We start from the raw sequence: 16,592 nt of genomic DNA, 5'->3' as shown, positions 1-16,592 counted from the left end.
TCGGAAAATAGTTTCCAAAAATGTGTTGATGCCTATTCACATAAGCTGACTGTTTTTACACTGATTTCTGAAAAATGTGTTTCCCAATCATCATTGGGAAACACATTTTTGTGATATAAACGGTCATATTCATTAGGCCACGCAACGGATAGATTCATAAACACAACAACAAAAAACATTTTGAAATGGCAATGAGAACGAGTGTTTGTAATTGACAATAAGTTATTGGACAAGCACAGCTAGTCCCTCCCCGTTTAAAAAATAAAATAACAAATGTATTCCGTTCGGTGCCTTAAAACATGACCCTGGTATTTGACGTCTTTTGTACACTCATCTGTCAGGACCTAGAGGTCTCCCGAACACTCACTCTAATCTCCAAGACCATCCAGACTCTGGGGAGCTGGGGTAGCCTGTCCAAAAACAAACTGGTATGTATTCATGTATTCGTCTGTCTTATCAGCCTGTCAACATGCCCACCAATCAATTTATCAATCTTCCCTTGTGTGTCTGTCAGTCAACATGTCTATCATATCATTCATTCCCACTGGGCACATCAGTTGAAGGTCTATTTTTGATAAACATTTGGTTGTTGTCAACTAATGTGAATTCAACGTCAAATCAACAAAACATTTCACCATGTCATTGGATTTATGTTAAAAGTCGACAACAACAAAAAAACAATGCCCTTATTGATGACTTTTTGCAAATCCAATTAGTTTTCCATGTTGATTCAACATCATCATATAGATTTTGGGGCGTTGAAATGATGTGGAAACAACGTTGATTTAACCCGTTTTTGCCCCGTGGGTTGTCTGTAGGTCTGCTCTGAGCAAAAGAAACACTTTTTGTCTGTGTTTTTGTCTTTAGTCTAGTTTTAAAGAATCCTACATGTACGATTTCTTCAAATCATTCCAAGAAGACAAATGTATTGGAAAAGTAAAAAAGGTGAGTTGTTGGTTGTGAACCTTCCTATTACATTATATTTTGTAGATTTAGATTTTGTAGACCACGTGTCAAAACTCACCAATCAGTTTTCCATGTTCGTTTTTTTTTTTTTTTGCATTGCTGATTTTGCATGGTGTTTCCCTCTAACATTGTGTAATTTGTCTGTAGTTCCTAGACGAGATCTCTTCCAACATCAGTAAGGAGTCCAGCGGGGTGGAGGATTCTGTGGTTCTCAAAGAGGGGTGAGTGGCTCACATCCAGCTGATAAGGCCATAAGCAAGCAAGAAAATGTTCATCCAGAAGTGGCGCTCCTAGTGGCCGGGGACTTTAATGCAGGCAAACTTAGATCTGTTTTTACCTCATTTCTACCAGCATGTCACATGTGCAACCAGAGGAAGAAGAAAAACACTCTAGACCACCTTTACTCCACACACAGAGACGTGTACAAAGCTCTCCCTCGCCCTCCATTTGGCAAATCTGACCATAATTCTGTCCTCCTGCTAAAGTGTTTGCTTGTAAGCAGGAATCAAGAAGTACCAGTGACTCGGTCAATACGGACGTTGTCAGATGACGTGGATGCTACGCTACAGGACTGTTTTGCTAGCACAGACTGGATGTTCTGGGTTTCATCCAATGACATTGAGGAGTATACCACCTCAGTCACCGGCTTCATCAATAAGTGCATCGACAACGTCGTCCCCACAGCGACCGTACGTACATATCCCAACCAGAAGCTGTGGATTACAGGCAACATCCGAACCGAGCTAAAGGTTAGAGCTGCCGCTTTCAAGGAGTGGAACACTAATCTGGACGCTTATAAGAAATTCCGCACTGCTCTCAAACAGCCAAAGCATTAATAGATTACTAAGATTGAATCCTACTACACCGGCTCTGACACTTGTCTGATGTGGCAGGGCTTGCAAACCATTAGACTAAAAAAGGGAAACCCAGCCGCGAGCTCCCCAGTGGCACGAGCCTACCAGACGAGCTAAATGCCTTTTTTATGCTTGCTTCGAGGCAAGCAACACTGAAGCATGCATGAGAGCACCAGCTGTTCCGGGCGATGGGTGATCACGCTCTCCGTAGCCGATGTGAGCAAGACTTTTTAAACAGGTCAACATTCACAAGGCCGTGGGGCCAGACGGATTACCAGAACGTGCACTTATGAGCATGCGTGGACCAACTGGCAAGGGTCTACACTAGAGGTTGACCGATTAATTAGTGCCAATTTTCAAGTTTTCATAACAATCGGAAATCGGTAATTTTGGATGCCGATTTTTGCCAATTTTTTATTTTATTATATATAATTATTTTTTTACAACTTTATTTAACGAGGCAAGTCAGGTAAGAACACATTCCTATTTTCAATGACGGCCTAGGAACGGTGGGTTAACTGCCTTGTTCAGGGGAAGAATGACAGATTTTTACCATGTCAGCTTGGGGATTCAATCTTGCAACCTTATGGTTAACTAGTCCAATGCTCTAGCACTTTATTATTGCATTATTTAAACCAAATTGAACAGGTTTCATTATTTATTTGAGGCTAAATTGATTTATTGATGTATTATATTAGGTTAAAATAAGTGTTCATTCAGTATTGTTGTAATTGTCATTATTACAAATAAAAAATATTTAAAAATCGGCCAATTTTAACGGTATCTGCTTTTTTGGTCCTCAAATAATCGGTATCGGTGTTGAAAAATCCTAATCGGTCGACCTCTAGTCTACACTGACATTTTCAACCTCTCTTTGACCGAGTCTGTAATATCTACATGTTTCAAGCAGACCACCATAGTCCCTATGCCTAAGGCCCTGTAACCTGCCTAAATGACTACCGCCCGTAGCAGTCATGTCAGTAGTCATGGCTCAAGTCAACACCATCATCCCAGGAAACTCTAGACCCACTCCAATTCGAAAACTGCCCCAACAGATCCACAGATGACACAATCTCAATTGTACTCCACACTGCCCTTTCCCACCTGGACAAAAGGAACACCTATGTGAGAATGCTGTTCATTGACTACAGCTCAGCATTCAACACCATAGTGCCCACGAAGCACATCATTAAGCTAAGGACCCTGGGACTAAACACCTCCCTCTGTAACTGGATCCTGGACTTCCTGGTGGGCCGCACCCAGGTGGTAAGAGTAGGCAACAACATCTGCCACGCTGATCCTCAACACAGGGGCCCCTCAGGGGTGCGTGATTAATCCCCTCCTGTACTCCCTGTTCACCCACAACAGCGTGGCCAGGCACGACTCTAACACCATCATTACGTTTGATGACACAACAGTGGTAGGCCTGATCACCGACAACGATGAGACAGCCTATAGGGAGGTCAGAGACCTGGCAGTGTGGTGCTAGGACAACAACCTCTCCCTCAATGTGAGCAAGACATAGGAGATGATCGTGGACTACAGGAAAAGGAGGGCCGAACACGTCCCCATCGACGGGGCTGAAGTGGAGTGGGTCGAGAATTTGAAGTTCTTAGTTTGTTGGGGATGTGGACAACAATCATGGTCCAAACACATTAAGACAGCCGTGAAGAGGGCACGACAACACCTTTTCCCCCTCAGGAGACTGAAAAGATTTAGCATGGGTCCCCAGATCCTCAAAGTTCTACAGCTGCACCATCGAGAGCATCCTGACCAGCTGCATTACCTGTTGTATTCGGCTCATGTGACAAATACAATTTAATTTGGGTTTTAGCTAGTGGGGTAAAGATTTTGTGCCTGTTTCCTGGACTGAAAGTGCTTTTTAGTCCAGGACTAAATCTTTAATGTAAAAAGTTAGGTGACTTGAGTTTGAGCTGACCAGAGGGGTTTGTCACTAAGAGGGATCATTGACTTTGATATATATTTCTGGTTCATAAAGAAAGCTACACATAAAAATGGGTTGTTGGCTGTAAAGTCATACTTACTGTGTCAATGTCAAGTCTATATTTATTTTACTACAGGGAGGTACAGAAGCGGGCCCAGGGAAGGAAACGCATCGGCAAGAACTTTAAGAAGAGGTGGCTTAGAGTGACCAGCAGGGAGCTCTCCTACCACAAGCACAGAGGTGAGACATGCACACACACTCACACAGATTCACAACCACACACGCCACCACCACAGAGTCCCCCATAGGGGGCAGTGTTGGACCAGATCCCTCCATGGGCCAGGTTAGCCAGTTGTTTTGAAATTGTGGATTTTCTAGACATGCAACACTGTTTGGAACAAGGCTCTTAGCTTTTATCTCCCAGGGGAGATGGTGAATATATGGAGCTCTATCCACAGGTATCTATCCACGGGCCACTGGTCTCCCACAGAGAGGGGGAGGAATGCAGGAAGTAAGCTCTGTTCATTATAATGAGAGCCAGCCAGAGAGCGGCAGAAGAGGAGGGAGAGTGAGAACCCTGGTCATTATAGTGGAGCCTACCTGGCGGGTGTCCTGTACTCTACTCCTCAGCTCACCTCAGTGGAGCCCAGCCACACACACACACACACACGCTAGGCTCCTGGTTTCTCTGCCAGGCTCCTGTAATTCTTGAAGAGAGGGTGGCTATGAGATGCTGGGGGCTGCTGCCATAGCAGTATCGCGCATACACCAGACCTGCCAACCTGCTCGCACTTTGTGTACCATGCATGAAGTTTGAGGTCAAAGTATGCTGGTATGAAAAACGACCCTACAATTACACAAAAAATAGGCTTCTAGTTGGCACATTTTGTGGTTTTTGGCTCGACTGTCAGAAGTTGAAGCTGAGCAAATCAGAGGACTTCATCTCTAGCTCTCTGCTTTGTCCCCAATGACAACAAGGCATGTTGAAATCAAGCCTAGTAATCAGACCTAACTTGATGGCCGGAGATCTGCAATAAGCTCATATAGGCCTAGTTAATTTGTTTCATATTCCAAGTCAAGTCTTCTGATCTGCTTAGACTTTGTCAGACCTCTCCGATCTCTAAGTCCTATGAAAGCCAATAGCAGCCAGACGCTTCCAGCCATATTGTACATGGTGTGATAGCCTGGACGTTGCATAAACGAGCCGAAGGTCTTGTGTAACACTGTTTTTGTTTTTCCCTCCACTCTAATTATTGTTGAAATGTCAAGTAATCTTTTTCAATCAGTTACGTAAATTGTTTGGAACAGGCCCCAGCCAAATACAACCTTCCGTTAATTTACTGCTGCTCCCAGGTCCATGGCACACTCCACCAAGAATGTTCCCTCAGCACTCTTCTCAACAATTACCAAGGCTCATTTCCTCATCCACTCTGTTGTGTCAGTTTTGGTGCGTGTCAAGGGGCTAGGGAGGTATGTGTAAGGTAATATTCATCATATGTACCAGTCAAGTTTGGACACACCTACTCATTCAAGGGTTTTTCTTTATTTTGACTCTTTTCTACATTTTAGAATAATAGCGAAAGACATCAAAACTATGAAATAACACATGGAATCATGTAGTAACCAAAAAAGTTAAACAAATCAAAATATATTTGAGATTCTTCAAATAGAGACTGTTGACCAATAGCATTACTGTTCAGTTAACTTCCAATCACATCATCAGACTTAAATGATGTTACCACAACAGCACCTACTGCTTCACAGGGGTGTGATAGAATGGTTGCCTGGCTACCCAGACTCCTTGCTTTGGCCAAATGCTACGCCACACCCACGGATGTTAGTTTTTTTTCTCCACAATGAATCTGGATCTGAGTATGTCTCTAACCCTTCACCGACTGCGGACACATTTGGTCTGTCTGATTGGTCCAGAAACCGTTGGGTTGGGCCAGAGCCAGAACACATGTGGGTAAAGCAGAGGTTTGATAATTCTTCATTGACTTTGGTACTCTGATTTGGTCATACACGATCCAATCGCTTATTACTTTTTGTACCATGCCCCTCATTCCCCTAGTCACCACAAATGACTTCAATGACAGAATTTAGTGTGAGTATGCAGGCTAACAGAATGGAGGATGTGGAGAGCAACACAGAGGAGGCTGTTGAGTGTTGATAAAAGTGAGGTCGAGGGTTGGGCCTGCCTACACGTGCGTATCTGCTTGCAGCTGTATGTGTGTCAGTTTGTGAATGTTATCGTTAGTTTGTGTGTCTGTCGTTCTACTCTATCCTTGAACGTTTGTTTCATGTAAATCCTGGCCTCGACTCAGGGCAACGGGCCCTACAGCTCCAGCTAATCCTTCTCCTAGTCCTTCAAGTCTTTGGAGCAAAGTAAACTCACATGAACTCTTTGAAGAAAGAATCCAGTCTAGATCCATTGGTCTCCGGAGCCCCCCCCCCCCCCCCCCCCACCCCACCTTTTTTTTACCACCATGTCAACGGTCAGTCTTGACACATTTCATTATCCAATTATTTTGTTTTTGTTGGAATGTGGAAAACCTGCTGTCAGCGTATGCATCAATATTGAATTCCATAGGGAGTTAGCTTGGTTTAACGCCATTATTTTATTGACCGAGGATGCACTTCAGAACATGGTTTGAAAAGAAATGTGGGGCATGCAAACAGCTGCAATTTAAACAATATTTATTTGATAATCATCAGAAAATACATGTTTGGTGAAGGATCCAACTTCCTGATGTTAATTCATCAAGTTTTGGTATTGGGTGTGTAGGTTTGGGAGATTGTAGGTTGTATTCTATACTCCCACAACATTTGCTCATTCCTCCACAACCACATGCCTTAGATAAGCATAGATGTTGTTACCCATGCACGTTCATTTATGTGTGTTCATCTGTGTGTGTTTTTTTTGTGCGTGTTGGAGTGGTCTCTGGAGCTGTGCCCTGCCACCGCAATGCTGGCTCTGTTACAGCAGAACAGGCAGACAGATGGGGCCTCTAGATTGGTGTCACTCTAAATTGACAGTGACAACTGGGTTTGGGCAGTGCAGCTGAAGCACCATGGGCTCTGGTGGTGCTGTTTTGGGGGTTAGTAATAGTCTGTGCTAAAAAAAGTTTGAAAGGCATTTGGGAGGTTTTGAACTAAGTCTCATGTTGCTGTGAGTGTGTGCTGTCTCATAACTTTAAAAAAAATAATTATATGGGTTTCAATTTGTAATGGAGGGGAGAAGGACATTTGGGACGCAACCTAGTTGTGTTGCCCTCGGCTGAAGTGTGTCTGGGTTCACTTTCAGACTTCATATTGGCAGGAGATTTCAGTAAAATTGTGAAGAGAACCATGGATCAGAATGTTCAGATGTGCATCTGATTGCCTAGACATAATGCTACTGGCAACAATGCAGCACATTGAACATCACATTGTAATAAAGTGCATTTCTAATTGGGATTTAGATCATTCATTGAGTCTAGCTCAGCTCTAGATTTGGGACTCCTGTTGGATATTGGAACGACTCAGAGAGAGGAACAACATAAATAATGTACCAGAATGCAGTAACGTAGCCAGAGTAGTGAAGATCTGTGTTTACAACTTAAGTGATTTGTAGCCTGCTGTCCGGAGATGAACTGAAGTGTGTGTGTGTGTGAGCACTGAACTGGAAGGCAGGAGATATGCAGAGAACCTGATGGTGCTGGAGGTATGCGTGGTGGAGTCGGGGGGGTCCGTCGGACTGGCAATGCGGAGGAAGAGGAAGGTGGCAGGCAGAGAAAAGCGCTCCCTCTTAAATGAGAGATTGATATGGCAAAATTCATCACACACCCAATGCACCTTGATTCACATATGTAAGGGAGAGTGAAAGAAGGGGGGGGGGGGGGGGTTGTATGTGCAGTGAAGTATCATCAGTGGATCAGACACTTCACTCTATCAGCTAGATGAAGGGAAGGAGTGTGAGCTGATAGGTGGAGACTGAAGAGATACCAATAGCAGGAGCTGATACTGAGACTGCTTTTATAACTGTGCATGGTTTGTGTGTTTTGGCCTGGGCTTTTGTCAGACACAGCGCTGGAAATGGTCTATCGACTGTAAAAAGAATGTTCTCGATTTGTATTTTTGTTGGACGAGTATGTGCGAAGTGTAATGCTGCACGTCTTCTAGTAGTAAGGGTCACATGGTGTACAAACTCAATGTTCCTCCTAGTGATGTAGCTTGACCAAGACGACATGGGTGGGTTCCAGATTATTCTTTAACAGTTGAAGAATATTACCATATAATTTATCCAGAGACGTGATTCTTTCTGTCGTTGAGACTAGCTACTATCCTTGTTACTTGTTACAGTAGCCTGTTTTATATAAGGGTAAGAGAGCCCAATGTAGACATTTTGTGTGTGTGCATATATTTACGTAGAATTTTTCTTTTTGTTTTCCAAGGGAAAGAAGCACTCTGCATTATGCCTGTGAAGAATATCCAGGCTGTGGAGAAACTGGACGAAAGTGCCTTTAACCGCAAAAATGTAAGCAGGACTTATGACCCCCTCAGCCTGTCTCATGACTGTCTATTGTGGTCTGTTTAGAGCCAGGAGTTTTCCCTGGCCACCTACCTGACCAGTAAGCGGTAAAGCACAGTTCTACTATAAGCTAATGCAAAGGCTCAGAGGTTTTCCTGGTCAGGTCAACAGATCAGGAAACTCCTGTGGTCCTATGTAAGTTGTGAGGGAAGTTCTTTGAGTTTACGCATTGAATTTGAACAGATACACATGTGGCCTATGAGTGTCTGTTACTAAATAAAATAACATCTTAATTGTGTGCAAAGGGCAATTAATTTTACACCATATTCCCAGCCTGTCAGATATTGTATGTAATGTGTGTTACAGACAGCTCCTCTTTCCTCTCCCTTTTTAGATGTTCCAGGTGCTCCACAGTGAGAAGCCGCTGTACGTGCAGGCGGGGAACTGCGTGGAGGCCAGTGAGTGGGTGGAGGTGCTGAGCCAAGTGAGCCGCTGTAACCCGGACCGCCTGGGCACCTTCCACCCCTCGGCCTACTTGGCCGGAGCCTGGCTCTGCTGCAGGAGCCTGAGCGACAGCCAGCCGGGCTGCAAACCCTGCACACCGTGAGTACTCAACTCTGAATCTCAAACCAACCTCTAGTCCCTAGATCAGGGTGCCCCAATAGCTCTTCTCCAATAACATTTTATTACACGTTGTATAATCACCAGGAAATGACCTCATTGATTTTAATTGAGGAAATCTGTTCCCAAGTATCACCACGCATAAATAGAGAGGCATACAGTGAGCTCCAAAAGTATTGGGACAAGTGACATATTTTTTCTTGTTTTCGCTCTGTACTCCAGCACTTTAGATTTGAAATGATACAATGACTATGAGGTTAAAGTGCAGACTGTCAGATTTAATTTGAGGGTATTTGTCACGATCGTCGTATTGAGACCAAAGCGCAGCGTGATGTGAATACATCTTTTTAATGAAAGACGAAAAACACAAAGTACACTAAACAAACAAACAAAATAACAAGACGAACGTGACCGCTATCAAAACTGAGTGCAAACATGCAACATCATATAGACAATAACCCATGAAATACCCAAAGAAGATGGCTGCCTAAATATGGTTCCCAATCAGAGACAATGATAAACAGCTGCCTCTAATTGAGAACCAATCTAGGCAACCATGGACATACATAAACACCTAGATGGTAAACAACCCCATAAACCTATAAAACCCCTAGACAGTACAAAAACACATACATCACCCATGTCACACCCTGACCTAACCAAAATATATAAAGAGAACAAAGAATACTCAGGTCAGGGCGTGACAGTATTATAGCACTTTGTGTACAAAGTCTCCCAATTTTACAGGACCAAAAGTATTGGGACAAATTCACTTATGTGTAGTAAAAGGTTTAAGTATTTGGTCCCATATTCATAGCATGCAATGACTACATTAAGTTTGACTGTACAGCATTTGCTGTTTTGTTTTGGTTGTGTTGCAGATTATGTTGTGCCCAATAGAAATGAATGGTAAATAATGTACTGTGTCATTTTGGAGTCACTTTTCTTATAAATAAAATGGAATATGTTTCTAAAAACTAAGATAATCCTGAGTGTATTATGAATAATGTTATTTGTGTGTTATTTTTAAAAAGTCAAATTTACTCCTGGGCTACAGCACCCAAAGACCAATTTATAGAACTTAGTAAGAGTTAAGCATAGAACCTTTTTAGATGGTTCATAGTTCTATCTTGCACTCTGATCGACCCAGGTGGCATTTTTGCCATATTTCTTGTACTGGTGCTAATCCTTCCCTCTCAGATCAACACAAGTTCCTAGGAGATAGCAGCTGCTTCAACAAAGAAATTGACCATACCGTAATCACTGCCTACTTGTATCAGACACCAGAGTCTTATATCAGTCTTATTTAGTAGGGAGCACTGTGGCGTTATTGGACAATTCCCGGTTTTCTGTTTCTTTCTAATTGGTGCTTAATAAACATGACCCTGTCTCCCCTCCCAGTACCTTGCTGGCTAACCTACAGCTGGATATCGACTGTGACCGCGAGACGGAGAGAATCTTCTCCCTCTTCACCTCCAGCTACTCCAAACTACAGAAGATGGAAGGCAAGAGGGATTCTACCTGTCAATCGCCCAACTTTCACACTAATTAATATAAAAAGTATTCTTATCACAGTAGATTGTTTCTATAGTGGCTTATTGCATGAGGCATTTTCTCTGCATCTATGTGTGCTTGTGCAGCATGCAGGACACTTTGATACTTGATTCACACCTGAACCGTACCCTGCTGGCTCGGATATTTTCTTTTCACATTGTCCTTTCCAGCTCGGTTCCAGCAACTATTGTGTATGACTAACGAGGCCAGCCCAGTACAGCTCTGATTGGCTTGGCTCTGTTTGGCCCTTTTTTAGTGTGAATCTGGCAACAGTAGCTTGCTGTGATAGCCTGTGATGATGACCTTATGTAATTGTCTCCTGTGGTCAGATGCGTGTGCCAGCATCGCTGTGTACCAGGGTCCTCTGAGGGAGCAGGACGACTACTCCCTGTTCACCATCCAGGACTCCAAGGAGACATTCCACACAGTGCGGCAGATCTCACACATCCTGAAGGAGCTGCAGAGAGAGCACGACACCCGCAGCGGCACCGCGCAGTACGGCAGCCAGTAAGTATACACACATGCCTATACACACACATGCCTATGTCTATACTCACCCACACTTGTACACATACATGGATATGTCTATACTTACTTACACACACACACACACACACACACAAATAGACAGCCACGTAAATATTTCTCTTTGTCTTTCTAGAGAGAATCCGATAGTTGGGAAGACATCCTAACGAGTCTAGGTGGGTCTGTCTGGCCTGAGACAGTCATTCCAGAAAATGGCAGTATGCCACCTGCCACAGTTCTACACTGGAGCCCCAGAGTGACACAGTCGGGATTGGCACTGAGAACGATGCCCGAGGACCAAGAACCCACACCCCCAAGGTCGCGCTCTGCCCCCGCTTCCCCCTCCACCACGTGTGACTGGACGGACGGTCCAATAGCGAAGTGTCACCTGAACCTGGTCAGAAGCTCTCATTGGTTCAGAAGAGGAGAACCTTGGTTGAGTTTTATTCTCTAGCTCTCCCCGTCTGTTTCTAACCTTCTCTCTTTCTCACACACCACTGTTCTAATCAGAGGAATATGTGCTTGCTCTCGTCTTCTACTTGATTTGCACAAAGACCATACAACATCATTAGTTGGGGTGTGTTTGTGTGTGTGAATAGGCTGCTAAAATACTCCATTTTATTCACTCAAATGTTTTCAATCTCGATCGTCAACAATCAAGATGATGCTCTCACAATCTCTTGGGGCTTCACTGTTTGACGTCCGTTTACGACTAAACAGCAAGCTGACTTTGTTTCTCATTTTCTATCAAAGGGTCCACTTAACTGTACTCTCTTCTTCCTCCTCTATCCACCTCTGTGCTTTGAACAAATGTAGGTGTTTCAGATTACAGTTAAGTGGATGAAACCCATCTGCCTTATTTTTCTTAATGGATGTATGTGTAACAATCTCTCGCATCCTCGAGTTAGGGACTAATGCCGAAGCACTTTACATATTTGGAATATTCCAGATGGCATCATTTTAGATACGTGGTATCATTATACCCCCCATATCGATCAGTTCAATGATCTCGAGTACCTTCTCCTTTCCATTCCTGTACAATAACATTTATAGCCTGTAGATTTTAATAGCTAATTTTCTTACACCAAAGACGACTATCGTAAGGTCGACTTGGAAAAAAAGGGTATAAATGTATTTTGAATAGACTTTTTTTAAATGGAGAGAAATACAGTATATATTTCGTTCATGTGCATTTTGGTAACTGCATTGTTCCTCTTTTTAACGATTTAGACGATTTGATTGAGTAACTTTCTAATGTTCTCTGGAAATGCAGAGGGACTGTGGTCGGTAGTCTAGAAATGTCTGTCAACCATGTAGTGATGTCACTGCAAATCAATCACAACAAGCTAGACAATCCCCCTTCACTTGCCAATCTAGCCCCTTAGATCCTCATCACTGGCCCACATTAACTGGTAGTCAAATGTGATTGGATAGATCTACAATCAGGCAAACACACATATATTAGTTAGACCCCATTCATTGTTTTGTGTGTTTTAGACTGAGGACAATTGCTGTGTTCATAGCCAAGTGGGAAGGTGGTAATTGCCCGTTTTGAAGTCGTAAATACCGGTTGGATGCATTCACGTGCTTTGAACTAGTTGAGAAACGCTGATTGGCTAATGTGCAACAAGTTGCGTCAACCTTAAAATAAAAGTACAGCTGTCATGCTTGTAAACAAATGATAGTGTTCAAAAAAACATATAAATTGATTTATTTTTATAAATAATGTTTTATTACATTTAACTGCCAAAAACGCAGTTAAGGTAATTTCCTTAGTAGGTGACAGAGGTCAGCATGTGGGAGAAGTCTGAGCTCAGGGATGATAGATGAGCTTCCCAATAGTATACTGAACAAAAACATAAACGCAACACTTTCAAAGATTCTACTGAGTTACAGTTCATATGAGGAAATCAGTCAATTTAAATAAATTCATTAGGCCCTAATCTATGGATTTCACATGACTAGGAATACAGATATGCATCTGTTGGTCACAGATACCTTTTTAAAAAAAAGAGTTGTGTGTTGATTAGAACCAATCAGTGTCTGGTGTGACCAACATTTGCCTTGTGCATCTCCTTTGCATAGTTGTTCAGGCTGTTGATTGTAGCCTGTGGAACCATAACCCCACTGCCACCATGTGTCACACGTTGACATCAGTAAACCGCTCACTCACACAATGCCATACACACTGTCTGCCGTCTGCCCGGTACAGTTAAACCGGGATTCATCCATGAAGAGCACGCTTCTCCAGTGTGCCAGTGGCCATCGAAGGTAAGCATTTGCCCACTGAAGTCTGTTACGACGCCATACTGCAGTCAGGTCAAGACCCTGGTGAGGATGACGAGCACGCAGATGAGTTTCCTTGAGATGGTTTCTGACAGTTTGTGCAGAAAGGATTTGGTTGTGCAAACCGAGTTTCATCAGCTGTCCGTGTGGCTCGTCTCCGACCATCCCAAAGGTGAAAAAGACGGATGTGGCGGCCCTGGGCTGGCGTGGATACACGTGGTCTGGGGTTATGAGGCCGGTTGGACTTACTGCCAAATTCTCTAAAACAACGTTTTGGTAGAGAAATTAACATTAAATTATCTAGCAACAGCTCTGGTGGACATTCCTGCAGTCAGCATGCCAACTGCACACTCCATGGCATTGTGTTGTGTGACAAAACTGCACATTTTAGAGTGGCCTTTTATTGTCCCCAGCACAAGGTGCACCTGTGTAATGATCGTGCTGTTTTAAACAGCTTCTTGATATGCCACACATGTCAGGTGGATGGATTATCTTGGCAAAGGAGAAATGCCCACTAACAGGAATGTAAACACATTTGTGTAGAACATTTGAGAAAAATAAGCATTTTGTGTATATTATTTCAGCACATGTAATGTGTTGGTCCCATGTTTCATGTTGTGTTTATTTTTTTTAGTGTAAATACGAGTTGGATTTTTTTCAAGTGGATTTTCTTCCCAGTCGTAAATGTGGTAAATATCAAAGTTTTTATCAGGGAGGTTGAATTTGATAATGAACGCAGCATTGGTCCACATAGTCGCTCCGTTCTTAATATTTTTATCAGTCAACCCGTATGAACGCAGTTATGAACGCAGCATTAGTCCACATAGTCGCTCCGTTCTTAATATTTTTATCAGTCAACCCGTATGAACGGCAGTTATGAACGCAGCATTAGTCCACATAGTCGCTCCGTTCTTTATATTTTTATCAGTCAACCAGTATGAACGACAGTTATGAACGCAGCATTAGTCCACATAGTCGCTCCGTTCTTTATATTTTTATCAGTCAACCCGTATGAACGACAGTTATGAACGCAGCATTGGTCCACAGTCGCACCGTTCTTTATATTTGTATCTGTTAACTCGTAGGAACAACCGTTTGTTAAAACAGATGCCTAGAAACTTGAGCTTGGATCAACAAGAAGGGAACGTGTAACACAGTTAGTACAGGGTTAACCATGTTTCGTATATTTTTGTTTGGCTTATGGAAATATTTCCTGTCAAGTTGTCTTTGGTCCGTCGTAAATTTCTATCATGCATGTCCTGTATATTTAACAGTATATATTTTTTTGAGTACCTTTTGTATGTATGTATGTTTTTTAACACGGCAAAAATAATCTGTGTTGGTGCGTTACGGTACCTTGTTCTTTGTCTTCAGTGGTACTAGGAAGCTTGTTGCTTTTCTTCATGTCACAGAGTCTAATGTATGGTAGCGTGCTGCGGAGTCTGTCTATAGCTTATGCAACGTTACGGAGTTTAACTTTGTCTGGAACACCAGGGTCATGTTCATTAGAGCACGCATTGGAAACTTTTTGCAACGGGGAAAGAAGGAGCCTCTACCTGTTTACAGTCAGTTTTCTTGCGTTTGGTGCCTAATGAACGCGACCCAGGTTAGGTCCCACCTGACTTTGTTTGTCAGTGGTTTTGCTAAAGGCTCTCAGGCCTCATGGTTCTTGTCCTTTGTCATTCTAATGCGTAGGGAAAGATGTCATCATGAGTTGGTTCATTGTTTTTTTTTTCACTAATCTCAAACGTTTTTCAATCATGAGGGAATTTTCAATCACTGCATCTTCTCTTCACCTCACCTCTGACAGTCAGATGTTTTATCATAATGTGTCTAACTTTGTCAGAACCTTTTTTCAGGCCCGTGAATCCAAACGTGCAGTGGCCTTACTAACCCACCCACACCCAAAGAGAACTTGGGGTGACAATTGTACAATGTACAGGTTGGCTTGGTCAAATGGGAATGGTACTGTACGTTCTAGGGGTTTTGTTGCTTTGATCACAGTATAGGTACAAGTGACACTGTTACCAGTCAACAGGGCCCTGTCATTTTTTAAAGTTGGATAATTTAACATCACATGGGAAGTCAAGAGTTATGGTTAGCAGTCGATCCCTCGACAGGCCTTCATGTGAACAGTATCTGTGAAGTCATCGCCATGACATCATCAGCAACCTTTCGAATGTTAAAATCAATCACTGCAAAGAGAATCGGTTGTTTTCATATTTCAAACCCTTAAATGTATCATTGCATACAGGACTGGAGTACATATTTTTGTTGTTGCTTTTGTTATTTAAACATTTTTGGATTATTTTTCACAACCAGAAATTCAAATCTTATCTCTTGTCTTTTATTTGAAATAATTTACAATAAAAATGTTGCCAACCCTTTCACTTCAGGTCTGTGGTCTTTACTAAATGTCAGCTCTAGGGAAGGCGGAGGAGAGTAGAAACATTAGCCTTGTCCCAGATCTCTTTGTGCCGCCTTACCATTTCCTACTGTAATTGGAGTTGGTAAGATGGCACAAATGGATCTGGAACCAAGCTATAAAGACATTGAGGGAGTACACAAGAAGGGGCTATATTATTTAGCAGGTTGCTGTTTAATGGGATGAGTATTGTCCTGGAGGCAGAACTGAGCAATTTCTGCTAGATGGGCCAGGTGCAAAGTCAAAATATTCTATATTGTCAAAAATCATGAAAACAAAGATGAGCTTTTTGGTTGTAGTTTAAGGTTTGTGTTAAGATTGTGACTGTGACAGCTACTGACCACTGCAGAGCTGCCTGCAGAACAAGATTCATGATGAAAAATGCTAACCTGCTATCCTTTTCATTCGATTGTTCGAAAGCTGGGGAGTCACCCAGCCAACTCTGAGCTGTATAAACAGTTTTATTCCGTTTGGGAAAGGGTTTTACTATTGGCAGCACTTCACATGGAACTACTAATCAGCCACAAACCAATAAAACTATTTTTTACTTTCCAGTAATTGCCTCTGATGCCACTTCAGTGGAATCTTCTCAATACAAAGGACTTGAACATCTGTGGCATCTTGGATTTAAGTCTCTTCCCCTAGAATTTATTTGCATAATTCAGAGTGCCCAAACGTTTGGGCTTGGGTGGGGAGGGGAACAAAAACAATCCTCTCGCAAGCCAAATCTAATTTAGTCCGGGGCCATGTTTGGCCCGCAGGCCCCACTTTGGACAGCCCTGCTGGAGATAATAAAGAAGTGGGAGAGAGGAGGAGTAGTGTTACAACCCGCCTCCCCTGTCCTCCTATCCGAGGACTGCACCTGTGCACAACATTCTATGTTATTGTTTAGCCCTGCTACCATGT

General features: G+C 42.8%; 1 protein-coding gene across 3 annotated transcripts in view; it reads left to right on the top strand.

Moving 5' to 3' along the window:
- The window catches only part of LOC110503738 (ras GTPase-activating protein 2), a 47,891-nt gene extending 32,240 nt beyond the window's left edge, over positions 1 to 15,651 (top strand). Inside the window, exons 16-24 of one of the 3 annotated variants that reach the window (XM_021582223.3) lie at positions 342 to 428; positions 868 to 945; positions 1,114 to 1,187; positions 3,902 to 4,005; positions 8,199 to 8,281; positions 8,670 to 8,878; positions 10,298 to 10,401; positions 10,780 to 10,957; positions 11,112 to 15,651. In XM_021582223.3, coding sequence (XP_021437898.2) covers positions 342 to 428; positions 868 to 945; positions 1,114 to 1,187; positions 3,902 to 4,005; positions 8,199 to 8,281; positions 8,670 to 8,878; positions 10,298 to 10,401; positions 10,780 to 10,957; positions 11,112 to 11,142 — 948 coding nt within the window. In that variant the 3' untranslated portion in view covers positions 11,143 to 15,651. Of the gene's footprint in view, positions 1 to 341; positions 429 to 867; positions 946 to 1,113; positions 1,188 to 3,901; positions 4,006 to 4,223; positions 6,217 to 8,198; positions 8,282 to 8,669; positions 8,879 to 10,297; positions 10,402 to 10,779; positions 10,958 to 11,111 lie in introns of those variants that run through there. The other 2 variants (XM_090218266.1, XM_021582224.3) reach the window with 2 other exon arrangements.
- The last annotated feature ends 941 nt before the right edge of the window (positions 15,652 to 16,592 follow it).

This window comes from Oncorhynchus mykiss, chromosome 24 (assembly GCF_057628025.1).
Source record: "Oncorhynchus mykiss isolate SJ-2025 chromosome 24, ASM5762802v1, whole genome shotgun sequence".
NCBI classification, from domain to species: Eukaryota; Metazoa; Chordata; class Actinopteri; order Salmoniformes; family Salmonidae; genus Oncorhynchus; species Oncorhynchus mykiss.
The sequence above is the reverse complement of the archived record's forward strand: the minus strand, read 5'-3'. Positions and strand labels throughout refer to the sequence as shown.